We start from the raw sequence: 12500 nt of genomic DNA, 5'->3' as shown, positions 1-12500 counted from the left end.
GCCTATATGGGCATCTACATCAACTATATCAGGGGTCACCAACCTTTTTGAAACCAAGAGCTACTTCTTGGGTAGTGATTAATGCGAAGGGCTACCAGTTTGATACACACTTAAATAAATTGCCAGAAATAGCCAATTTGCTCAATTGACCTTTAACTCTATGTTATTATTAATAATTAATGATATTTACACTTAATTGAACGGTTTAAAAGAGGAGAAAACACACCAAGAAAAATGACAATTACATTTTGAAACATAGTTTATCTTCAATTTCGACTCTTTAAAATTCAAAATTCAACCGAAGAAAAAAAAGAAGAGAAAAACTGGCTAATTCGAATCTTTTTGAAAAATATTTCACAAATATTCTTCGTCGAAAAAAACAGAAACTAAAATGAAGAATGAAATTAAAATGTATTTATTATTCTTCACAATAAAAAATTAATTTATTTGAACATTGATTGAAATTGTCAGGAAAGAAGAGGAAAGAATCTAAAAGGTAAAAAGGTATATGTGTTTAAAAATCCTAAAATCATTTTAAGGTTGTATTTTTTCTCTAAAATTGTCTTTCTTTTTATTTTTTTATTTTTTTTATTTTTTTATAATGTCCTGCCCAGCTTCTCGGGCAAATCATATAGCAGATGTAGATGCCCATATAGGCTGTTCACATTTACTTTACAAAAGAGAAGTGTAGGATATTTCTCTTGTTGCCTTACTTGTATTTTGACTTTATTAAATGTATTTATATTATCATTTTGTGCAGCCGGGCCGGAGCAGGAGGGGATAGAAAGAGAGAAAAAGGAAGACAGTGGGGACAAGAGGGGGATTAGACAGAGAGACAAAAACAACAACAAAAATTGTCTTTCTGAAAGTTATAAGAAGCAAAGTAAAAAAAATTATGAATTTATTTAAGCAAGTGAAGACCAAGTCTTTAAAATATTTTCTTGGATTTTCAAATTCTATTTGAGTTTTGTCTCTCTTAGAATTAAAAATGTCGAGCAAAGCGAGGCCTTCTTGCTAGTAAATAAATAAAATGTAAAAAAATAGAGGCAGCTCACTGGTAAGTGCTGCTATTTGAGCTATTTTTAGAACAGGCCAGCGGGCTACTCATCTGGTCCTTACGGGCTACCTGGTGCCCGCGGGCACCGCGTTGGTGACCCCTGAACTATATGATTTGCCTGAGAAGCTGGAGAGGACAAAAAAATAAAAAAAAATAAAAAATTTTTTTTTTTTAAAAATAAATAAATAAATAAAAATAATTAAAAAACAAAAAATTGTGGCGGACGTAATTCTTTCGCGGTGGGCCGCCACAAATAAATGAATGTGTGGGAAACACTGGTCTGTGCAAGTGTGTGCCTCATTTGGAATACCCACTCCCATTTATCTCTCTTTTATTTATCCAACGACATCTGTGAGCTCTGTAAACTTTTCCATTTGGTCTAATTCAGACTTTAAAGAGCAGCTTTTTAACCAGGAAAAAACGTTGTTGTTTTCTCCCAACTTGTCCCAGTTTTGTCAAGCAGTCGCTTGCATCAGTGCTTGTTTTTTGTTGTTGTTGTAACAGTTATTTATAGAAACGTGACGATGAAAGCAGCCGTCTTGTTCTGCGTTTTTAAAAACGTGCTGGGAAGTGGTGTTGAAGTGTGTTTAGTGGCGTCAAGTCAGCGGTGCGAGTGCGTGAGGGTGGATAAACGCTCGCCGCCACACACTGTAAGCGTGCGTAAGTCGGCTCATATTTGGTCTGGGTGTGCGTCAGGGACTCCAAACAGGGACGCCATTGTCCTGACTGAGGATTGGCAAAGAGCGTGGCGTTCTGGTCCACGGTAATCATGGCCCGGGCCCGGGATGAAAGACGCCATTGACGGAGTAAAGTGTCTTGAAGGGAGGAGAGGGAGAGGAATGTGGTGAGTTAGCAGCCAGAGAAAAAGGGGATGTGAGAAACGTTTTGCCTCGTGGACTTTATGGCGTTGAAGGTCCCGCGTTACACGGCCGTATCAAACGGACCACAGAGCGCCAAGGGATATGAGCCACAACATTTTAGAAGACATTGTAACACGTGGCTTGGCGTCGTCTTGCTGAAATAAGCAGGGGCGTCCATGCTAACGTTGCTTGGATGGCAACATATGTTGCTCCAAAAGCTGTATGTACCTTTCAGCATTAATGCCGCGTTCACAGATGTGTAAGTTAACGTCATTTCCGGACCATAAGCCGCTATTTTTTCCCCCTCGTTCTGGTCCCTGCGGCTTATACGAGGGTGCGGCTTATATACGGCCTGTTCTTCTCCGACACCGACGGGGGTTTTAGTACGCAGGAGGAAGACGATGACACAATGATTAAAGACTGACTTTTCATATACCGGTAGGCTGGTTATTTTGATAACGTACAGGCGAGCACTTTGTGCTACTTTGCAGTGTTGTATTATTTGTACTCTGCACGATGTCAAAGATGTGAAAGTTTGATTGAATGATTGAAAGATTTATTGTTAATAAATGGGACGCTCATCTCTGTTCCGACAATCCCCTCCGTGGTAGCAGGAACCCCTATATACTACGCTAATTACACATCAAAACCCTGCGGCTTATACAAGGGTGCGGCTTATATATGGAGCAATCTGTATTTTACCCTAAATTTAGCTGGTGCGGGTTATAGTCCGGTGCGGCTTATAGTCCGGAAATTGGTCTTGGCCACTAATACACCCCCATACCATCACACATGCTGGCTTTTCCACTTTGCGCCTAGAACAATCCGGATGGTTCTTTTCCTCTTTGGTCTGGAGGACACGACGTCCACAGTTTCCAAAAACAATTTGAAATGTGGACTCGTCAGAACACTTTTCCACTTTGCATCAGTCCATCTTAGATGAGCTCAGGCCCAGCGAAGCCGACGGCGTTTCTGGGTGTTGTTGATAAACGGTTTTGGCCTTGCATGGGAGAGTTTTAACTTGCACTTACAGATGTAGCGACCGACTGTAGTTACCGACAGTGGGTTTCTGAAGTGTTCCTGAGCTCATGTGGTGATATCCTTTACACGCCGATGTGGCTTGTTGATGCAGTACATTCTGAGGGATGGAAGGTCACAGGCTTAGATATTTACACTGTGAAATTACTTATTTACACATAAATATTCTGTCAATGTTTATATACATACCCTCTTAAAGCCCGAGCTGTTTGTTTACATGTTGTTCTTTTTTATTTCTCTTTGCTATTTGGGCTTATTGGACCCTAATTAGAATAAAAACTAAGAAACATCTTTCGATATGATGTACTTAGTCCATAAGTACACAAACGTGTACTTCACGTTTAGTGACATGCTAATTCTTATTTTTACAGGTTTTTTCCATTGTATGTTATACTCTTCTGACACCACCAGATGGCAGTATAAGTGTCCACATAAGCGGCCATAAGACCCCAATTCAGTAGTGTACACCATTTTGGAAATAAGCTAAAAGGTGCTGTCCACGCATGTGGCCACTAGGCCGTTAGAGGTGTTAACTTAATTGTTTCCGAACGGTGTCTGTAACACGGCAGTAAAACGGCCGATCAAACAAAACAGAAGTCATGGTCATGGACCCACTACCTGCAAAAGCTAGCTCTCCAATCAGCTAAACAGACTCAATAAGTCCACAGTGACGTTTTGGTGCGAGTATAAACGCTATGCTCGGCTGGGAGACGAACACAGCAGTCCAGATTTATTTACACTGTGAAATTAGTTACTTATGTTTATTGACATACCTTAATTGTTTCCGAACGGTGTCTGTAACATGGCAGTAAAACGGCTGATCCAACAAAACAGAAGTCATGGTCCTGGACCCACTAGCTGCGGAAGCTAGCTCTCCAATCAGCTACACAGAAATATTCTGTTAATGTTTATATACATACCCTCTTAAGGCCCAAGCTGTTTGTTTACATGTTTTTTTTATTTATTTCTCTTTGCTATTTGGGCTTATTGGACCCTAATTAGAATAAAAACTAAGAAACATCTTTCGATATGATGTACTTAGTCCATAAGTACACAAACGTGTACTTCATGTTTAGTGACATGCTAATTCTTATTTTTACAGTTTTTTTTCTCCAAATTCCATTGTATGTTATACTCTTCTGACACCACCAGATGGCAGTATAAGTGTCCACGTAAGCGGCCGTAAGACCCCAATTCAGTAGTGTACACCATTTTGGAAATAAGAGCTAAAAGTTGCTGTCCACGTATGTGGCCACTAAGGCCTTTAGAGGTGTTAACTTAATTGTTTCCGAACGGTGTCTGTAACACGGCAGTAAAACGGCTGATAAAACAAAACAGAAGTCATGGTCATGGACCCACTACCTGCAAAAGCTAGCTCTCCAATCAGCTAAACAGACTCAATAAGTCCACGGTGACGTTTTGGTGAATTTACTGAAGAATTTGTGAAACTGAATCCGTACGAGTATAAACGCTATGCTCGGCTGGGAGACGAACACAGCAGTCCAGATTTATTTACACTGTGAAATTAGTTACTTATGTTTATTGACATACCTTAATTGTTTCCGAACGGTGTCTGTAACATGGCAGTAAAACGGCTGATCCAACAAAACAGAAGTCATGGTCCTGGACCCACTAGCTGCGGAAGCTAGCTCTCCAATCAGCTACACAGAAATATTCTGTTAATGTTTATATACATACCCTCTTAAGGCCCAAGCTGTTTGTTTACATGTTTTTTTATTTATTTCTCTTTGCTATTTGGGCTTATTGGACCCTAATTAGAATAAAAACTAAGAAACATCTTTCGATATGATGTACTTAGTCCATAAGTACACAAACGTGTACTTCATGTTTAGTGACATGCTAATTCTTATTTTTACAGTTTTTTTTCTCCAAATTCCATTGTATGTTATACTCTTCTGACACCACCAGATGGCAGTATAAGTGTCCACGTAAGCGGCCGTAAGACCCCAATTCAGTAGTGTACACCATTTTGGAAATAAGAGCTAAAAGTTGCTGTCCACGTATGTGGCCACTAAGGCCTTTAGAGGTGTTAACTTAATTGTTTCCGAACGGTGTCTGTAACACGGCAGTAAAACGGCTGATAAAACAAAACAGAAGTCATGGTCATGGACCCACTACCTGCAAAAGCTAGCTCTCCAATCAGCTAAACAGACTCAATAAGTCCACGGTGACGTTTTGGTGAATTTACTGAAGAATTTGTGAAACTGAATCCGTACGAGTATAAACGCTATGCTCGGCTGGGAGACGAACACAGCAGTCCAGATTTATTTACACTGTGAAATTAGTTACTTATGTTTATTTACATACCTTAATTGTTTCCGAACGGTGTCTGTAACATGGCAGTAAAACGGCTGATCCAACAAAACAGAAGTCATCGTCATGGACCCTCTAGCTGCGGAAGCTAGCTCTCCAATCAGCTACACAGAAATATTCTGTTAATGTTTATATACATACCCTCTTAAGGCCCGAGCTGTTTGTTTACATGTTTTTTTGTTTTTTATTTCTCTTTGCTATTTGGGCTTACTGGACCCTAATTAGAATAAAAACTAAGAAACATTTTTCGATATGATGTACTTAGTCCATAAGTACACAAACGTGTACTTCATGTTTACTGACATGCTAATTCTTATTTTTACACTTTTTTTTCCCAAATTCCATTGTATGTTATACTCTTCTGACACCACCAGATGGCAGTATAAGTGTCCACATAAGCGGCCATAAGACCCCAATTCAGTAGTGTACACCATTTTGGAAATAAGAGCTAAAAGGTGCTGTCCACGCATGTGGCCACTAGGCCTTTAGAGGTGTTAACTTAATTGTTTCCGAACGGTGTGTGTTCCGACTCCCACACTCGCAGTCAGGGTGCGCAATACAACGTAAACCGTTGGCCAACCAAAAAGTAACCACAGAACACTATAGGGTATAGTGTACTGTGGTTACTTCGGTTAAATCGGGAGAAATTCGGGTGAATGGTTGTCCCGGGAGATTTTTGGGAGAGGCACTGAAATTCGGGAGTCTCCCGGAAAATTCGGGAGGGTTGGCAAGTATGGGTACGGCGCGAGAGTCTGTTGAAATACAAAGTGTTTCTCGCCTTCCTGTCGGTCATTTTTTCTTAATGATGATGTCATCTCACAAGACCCTCGGGTGCCGTGAATGTCAATCAAGTGGCGTCTTGGTGAAGATTGATGATCGTTCATTTTTAGGTCGATTTTTTTTTAATGCCTGGCTGGCGATGGACTGACAGACCCTCCGTTCCCAGTTCCGTCAACGGCACCTCTGCTGGTCGGAGAGCAGTAGTAGTCCGCTCCATTTTGCCTCAACAACGCCCACAACCGTGTCAATCAAGCGATTTATTACGTTGTTACCTGGATTGGAGTAAAATTGATCTAACATACCCGCTTTGTTTTGTGGTTCTCAGAGCCGGAGGCAGACGAGGCTGAAGAAAGGACCATGAGGTGGTGAGAACAAGAGGCAGGACAAAAGAAGTCATCACCCGGAAGTGGACTATACGTCGTTACCACCATGTTCTCACCTCTCGTCCTTCTCTTGATCCTCCCCCTGTCCACGACCACCACCACCTCCTCGTCTTCCCCTCCTCCTCTCCTGTCGTTTTCTCCACCAGAAGGGGGTCTCACGCATTTGGTGGTCAATAACAAATCCGGCGAGGTCTACCTGGGCGCCGTCAACTGGATCTATAAACTGTCCGGCAACCTGACCAAACTCCGAAGCCACGTGACCGGCCCTGTGACCGACAACCCTCGCTGCTACCCCCCGCCCGGCGTCCAGTCGTGTCCCTACGAGCTGGTGCAGACCCCCAATACCAACAAACTGCTGCTGCTCGATGACGCCCACAACCGCTTGATCGCGTGCGGGAGTACCTCCCAGGGAATTTGCCAGTTCCTTCGACTGGACGATCTGTTCAAGCTGGGCGAGCCCCATCACCGCAAGGAGCACTACCTATCCAGCGTTGCCGAGGCCAGCACCATGTCCGGGGTGGTCATCTCTCCAGACGTCTTCGGCGCAGGCGGGAAACTCTTTGTCGGCACGCCCATCGACGGGAAGTCGGAGTACTTTCCGACTCTGTCCAGCCGCAAGTTGATGTCCAACGAGGAGAACGCGGACATGTTCAGCTTCGTCTACCAGGACGAGTTCGTCTCCTCGCAGCTGAAGATCCCGTCAGACACCCTCTCCAAGTTCCCGGCGTTTGACATCTACTACATCTACGGCTTCAGCAGTGAGCAGTTTGTCTACTACCTCACGTTGCAGCTGGACACCCAGCTCACTTCCCCCGACGCGGGCAGCGAGCAGTTCTTCACCTCAAAGATCGTGCGGCTCTGCGTGGACGACCCCAAGTTCTACTCCTACATCGAGTTCCCCATCGGCTGCACCAAAGACGGAGTGGAGTATCGCTTGATCCAGGATGCTTACTTGACCCGACCGGGCTCCCGTTTGGCTCAGTCGCTTGGTATTTCGCAGCGCGATGAGGTTCTCTTCGCCGTGTTCGCCCAGGGCCAGAAGAACAGAGCCAAGCCACCCAAGGAGACGGCTTTGTGTCTGTTCACAATGAAGCAGATCAAGGAGAAGATTAAAGAAAGGATTCAGTCGTGCTACAGCGGAGTCGGGATACTCTCCTTACCCTGGCTGCTCAACAAGGAACTGTCCTGCATCAACTCGGTGAGTGTCTGGTCCGGACTCTTTCATCTGCTTGTGTTTGCACGCACTCGTCTTTTTACCAGGGATGCCCGATGCCCGCTAATCCATCCACATGACTACAAGTTTTAATGCAGGCAACCCAAGGGTCGGCGATCCAAAATGTTGAAAGAGCCATATTGGACCAAAAATACCCCCCAAAAATCTGTCTGAAAAGTCTTATATAAGTGTTATAATGAAGGCAACACATGATGTAAGTGTCTATATTAGTTATAATAGCCTACTATCAAAATGACTATAAAGTCTTATATATCAATCAATCAATCAATCAATCAATCAATCAATGTTTATTTATATAGCCCTAAATCACAAGTGTCTCAAAGGGCTGTTATAATGAAGGCAACGCAAGATGTAAGTGTCTATATTAGCTATATTAGCCTACTATCAAAATGACTTTAAAAGTCTTATATAAGTGTTATAATGAAGACAACACATAATGTAAGTGTCTATATTAGGTATAATAGCCTACTATCAAAATGACTTTAAAAGTCTTATATAAGTGTTATAGTGAAGGCAACACATGATGTAAGTGTCTATATTAGCTATATTAGCCTACTATCAAAATGACTTTAAAGGTCTTATATAAGTGTTATAATGAAGGCAACACATGATGTAAGTGTCTATATTAGCTATATTAGCCTACTATCAAAATGACTTTAAAAGTCTTATATAAGTGTTATAATGAAGGCAACACATGATGCAAGTGTCTATATTAGCTATAATAGCCTACTATCAAAATGACTTTAAAAGTCTTATATAAGTGTTATAATGAATGCAACACATGATGCAAGTGTCTATATTAGCTATAATAGCCTACTATCAAAATGACTTTAAAAGTCTTATATAAGTGTTATAATGAAGACAACACATGATGTAAGTGTCTATATTAGCTTACTATCAAAATGACTTTAAAAGTCTTATATAAGTGTTATAATGAAGGCAACGCATGATGTAAGTGTTTATATTAGCTATATTAGCCTACTATCAAAATGACTTTAAAAGTCTTATATAAGTGTTATAATGAAGGCAACACATGATGTAAGTGTTTATATTAGCCTACTAGCAAAATGACTTTAAACGTCTTATATAAGTGTTATAATGAAGGCAACACATGATGTAAGTGTCTATATTAGCTATATTAGCCTACTATCAAAATGACTTTTAAAGTCTTATATAAGTGTTATAATGAAGGCAACACATGATGTAAGTGTCTATATTAGCTATATTAGCCTACTATCAAAATGACTTTAAAAGCCTTATTTACGTGTTATAATGAAGGCAACACATGATGTAAGTGTCTATATTAGCTATATTAGCCTACTATCTAAATGACTTTAAAAGCCTTATATAAGTGTTATAATGAAGGCAACACATGATGTAAGTGTCTATATTAGCTATATTAGCCTACTATCAAAATGACTTTAAAAGCCTTATATAAGTGTTATAATGAAGGCAACACATGATGTACAGTAAGTGTCCAAGTTAAAAGAAATGTCTTCTTCTAATGGATTTATTACAATCTTTGGCAAGCTAGGTAATGTTTTGCTGAGGTCTGGAACAACATGGCACACAACTATCTGAAATGCAGCCAATATCACATACAGATAATGTGTCATGAGACATGCAAATTTAAATGATATACAAAGAGGATAAAAGTAAAGGATATTAAATGAGCTCAAATATAGCTACAGATGAGGCATAATGATGCAATACGTACATACAGCTAGCCTAAATAGCATGTTAGCATTGATTAGCTTGCAGTCATGCACAGACCAAATATGCCTGATTAGCACTCCAAACAAGTCAATAACGTCAACAAAGCTCACCTCTTGGTGCATTCACGCACAGCATACAACGTTTGGTGGACAAAATGAGACAAAGGAGTGGAGGATTTTACATGTAAACAGAACTATGGTGAGTTCAAGAACCGGCAAAATCAGTAGGACAGAAGGATGTTCAGCAAATAGTGTCATCAGTGAAGCGTACACACAAGGTTTGTGTCACGTTTGTTCTCAAACAAAAAAAAAACATAATAAAGCACAAAAAAATGTTTTTCCGACTTTTTCCATTTTCAATCTTTTAAAAAAAAAAATGCTCCAGGGAGCCACTAGGGCTCAAGAGTCAACCCGTAAATAGAATCCCTGAAATCTCTCCTGAACAGTTTGTCCAAGTCGTTTGACTGTTGCAAAAGGGAAGTTGATTCGTTAGTGACCAGTGTTATTTACCAGTAACGTGGTTACTGGTAAACACGTTTTATGTACCCGGGCACGCTAATTGTGACATGGTTGTACATCAACAAGACTGCAAGTTCAATGCAGGAAGTAACTTTTTCATTGATTAAAGTAACAACCAGCACCACACTAAAATGCACTTGACATTGAATATGGAGAGGCAACATCACACAGCAAACAACACGTAGGCCAAGTACACTCACACACTCCTACTGCTGCTACTACGAGGGGATAATGAACAACAAATCCATCGATTGAAGTGACAAGCTTGCAATCTTACAGTGGCCCGATGGTGGGCAAGGATACACGACAGCACATTCGAAGGCATTCACACTCTGCTCTCATGAAACATCTCTATGTCAAATTTTTTATTTATTTTTTTTTTAGTTCCGCATGAACTACTTTGCCTCGTAATTTATTACACTCATCAACGAGTAATTCCATTCCTTTTTTGGTAAAGTAACGAGTAGGGATGTCCGATAATGGCTTTTTGCCGATATCCGATATGCCGATATTGTCCAACTCTTTAATTACCGATACAGATATCAACCAATACCGATATCAACCGATATATACAGTCGTGGAATTAACACATTATTATGCCTAATTTGGACAACCAGGTATGGTGAAGATAAGGTACTTTTAAAAAAAAATTAATCAAATAAAATAAGATAAATAAATTAAAAACATTTTCTTGAATAAAAAAGAAAGTAAAACAATATAAAAACAATATAATAACAATATAATATGTGTGCTTACGGACTGTATCCCTTGCAGACTGTATTGAAAAATATTGATTTATAATGTAGGAAGCAGAATATTAATAACAGAAAGAAACAACCCTTTTGTGTGAATGAGTGTAAATGGGGGGAGGGAGGTTTTTTGGGTCGGTGCACTAATTGTAAGTGTATCTTGTGTTTTTTATGTGGATTTAATAAAAAAAACAAAAAAAAACAAACAAACAAACAAACAAACAAAAAAACGATACTGATAATAACAAAACCGATACCGATAATTTCCGATATTACATTTTAACGCATTTATCGGCCGATAATATCGGCAGACCGATATTATCGGACATCTCTAGTAACGAGTAACTATAATGAATTACTTTTCAAAGGTAATGTTCGGAACACTGGTAGTGACAGGCCACAGAACATGCAAAATGAAACATGAACAATAGAGATTGAAGATAATGATATTTAGTCCAGGGAGGGGGTCCAGACTGAGGCCAGGGAACAAAAACTTATAGCCATAGCACACATAAACATGTTACATAGAACCAACAAAACTTGCAACAGAAGGGAGGGAGTGGGAGCTACGGAAACGTCTCTACGTCAAATAATTGTTTTGTTTTTTTTCAGTTCGGCATGAACTACTTTGCCTCGTGATTAATTCATCAACGAGTAATTCCGTTAGTAATTCCATTCATTTTTTGGTAAAGTAACGAGTAACTATAATGAATTACTCTTTAAAGGTAATGTTGCCTTTGCAGACCACACCCCTGGCTACAGAACATGAGTATAGAAGACTTCATCGGTTACATCAGGGGTGTCCAAACTTTTTCCACTGAGGGCCGCACACTGAAAAATCAAAGCAGGCGGGGGCCATTTTGATATTTTTTATTTTAAAAAGCAATGCAATATATGTATAAAAAATATACATTTAGGCCTCCACTCAGGCTTGATACCAGGGACTCTAAAGGGTTTAGGTTCAAAAAAATTAAAAAAATGTCATTATTTAGTATTATTATTATTATTATTATTCAAAGTTTAAATATCTTGATCAATATTAGGTATATCTGTCAATATAAGGTTTTTGTTTTTTTTTAGTTTTAAGTTGTATGCCCTTTTTGTCAAAGAAAACCCAGTTTTTTATGGAAAAAACACAAAATATGCAATATTTTCCCCCAATAAAATTTTAAAGTGGAACATTTCAGATGATATAATAATTGGAGCTCATAACAACATTGATTTTAATGTATTATTATTTTTTTGAGCAATGACACTTAAAAAACAAACAAAAAAAAGTCCCACTAAAATTATTGGGGATCCAAAAGGGTGTGTTTATTATGTTCCTTGTTTGTTCATTTTAGGCCCTTCTTTAAAAAAAAACAAAAAAACATAGTTTTTTATATGACAAACACAAAATATGCAACATTTTCCCCCCCAAAAAATATCTCAAAGTGGAATATTTAATGTGACCTAATTGGAGCCTTGAATAGGTCAATAATTCACAATAACATTGTTTTTGATTCATTATTATGTTGTAGAGAAAGAAACAGCCTGCATGACAGCTTAGTGTTATTAGAGTCAACATAGCAACATTTTATTGTCACCTGTTTACTCTTTTAGACCACTTTTTATGTTTTTTATTTATTTTTATTGTATTTTTAGAATGTGCCTAAGGCCGTTAAAAAAATGGCCACCGGGCCGCACTTTGGACATCCCTGGGTTACATGCATTACAGTGTTTCCCATAAACTGCCAAGACACCTGTGGCGGTGGGGGCGTGGCTATGGGCGTGGTCACCATGACATCATCGAGTAATTTGCATAATTTACTACAACGATATGATTTTCTCT

The 12500-nt window shown here is 39.5% G+C and overlaps 1 protein-coding gene across 1 annotated transcript in view; it reads left to right on the top strand.

Moving 5' to 3' along the window:
- Positions 1 to 12500, top strand: part of LOC133653246 (plexin-A1-like) — a 159500-nt gene that overhangs the window by 145761 nt on the left and 1239 nt on the right. The window contains exon 2 of the mRNA XM_062052326.1: positions 6395 to 7650. Coding sequence (XP_061908310.1) covers positions 6499 to 7650 — 1152 coding nt within the window. The 5' untranslated portion in view covers positions 6395 to 6498. The remainder of the gene's footprint in view (positions 1 to 6394; positions 7651 to 12500) is intronic.

Source organism: Entelurus aequoreus, linkage group LG07 (assembly GCF_033978785.1).
Source record: "Entelurus aequoreus isolate RoL-2023_Sb linkage group LG07, RoL_Eaeq_v1.1, whole genome shotgun sequence".
NCBI lineage: Eukaryota > Metazoa > Chordata > Actinopteri > Syngnathiformes > Syngnathidae > Entelurus > Entelurus aequoreus.
This window is presented reverse-complemented; position numbering and strand designations above follow the sequence as displayed.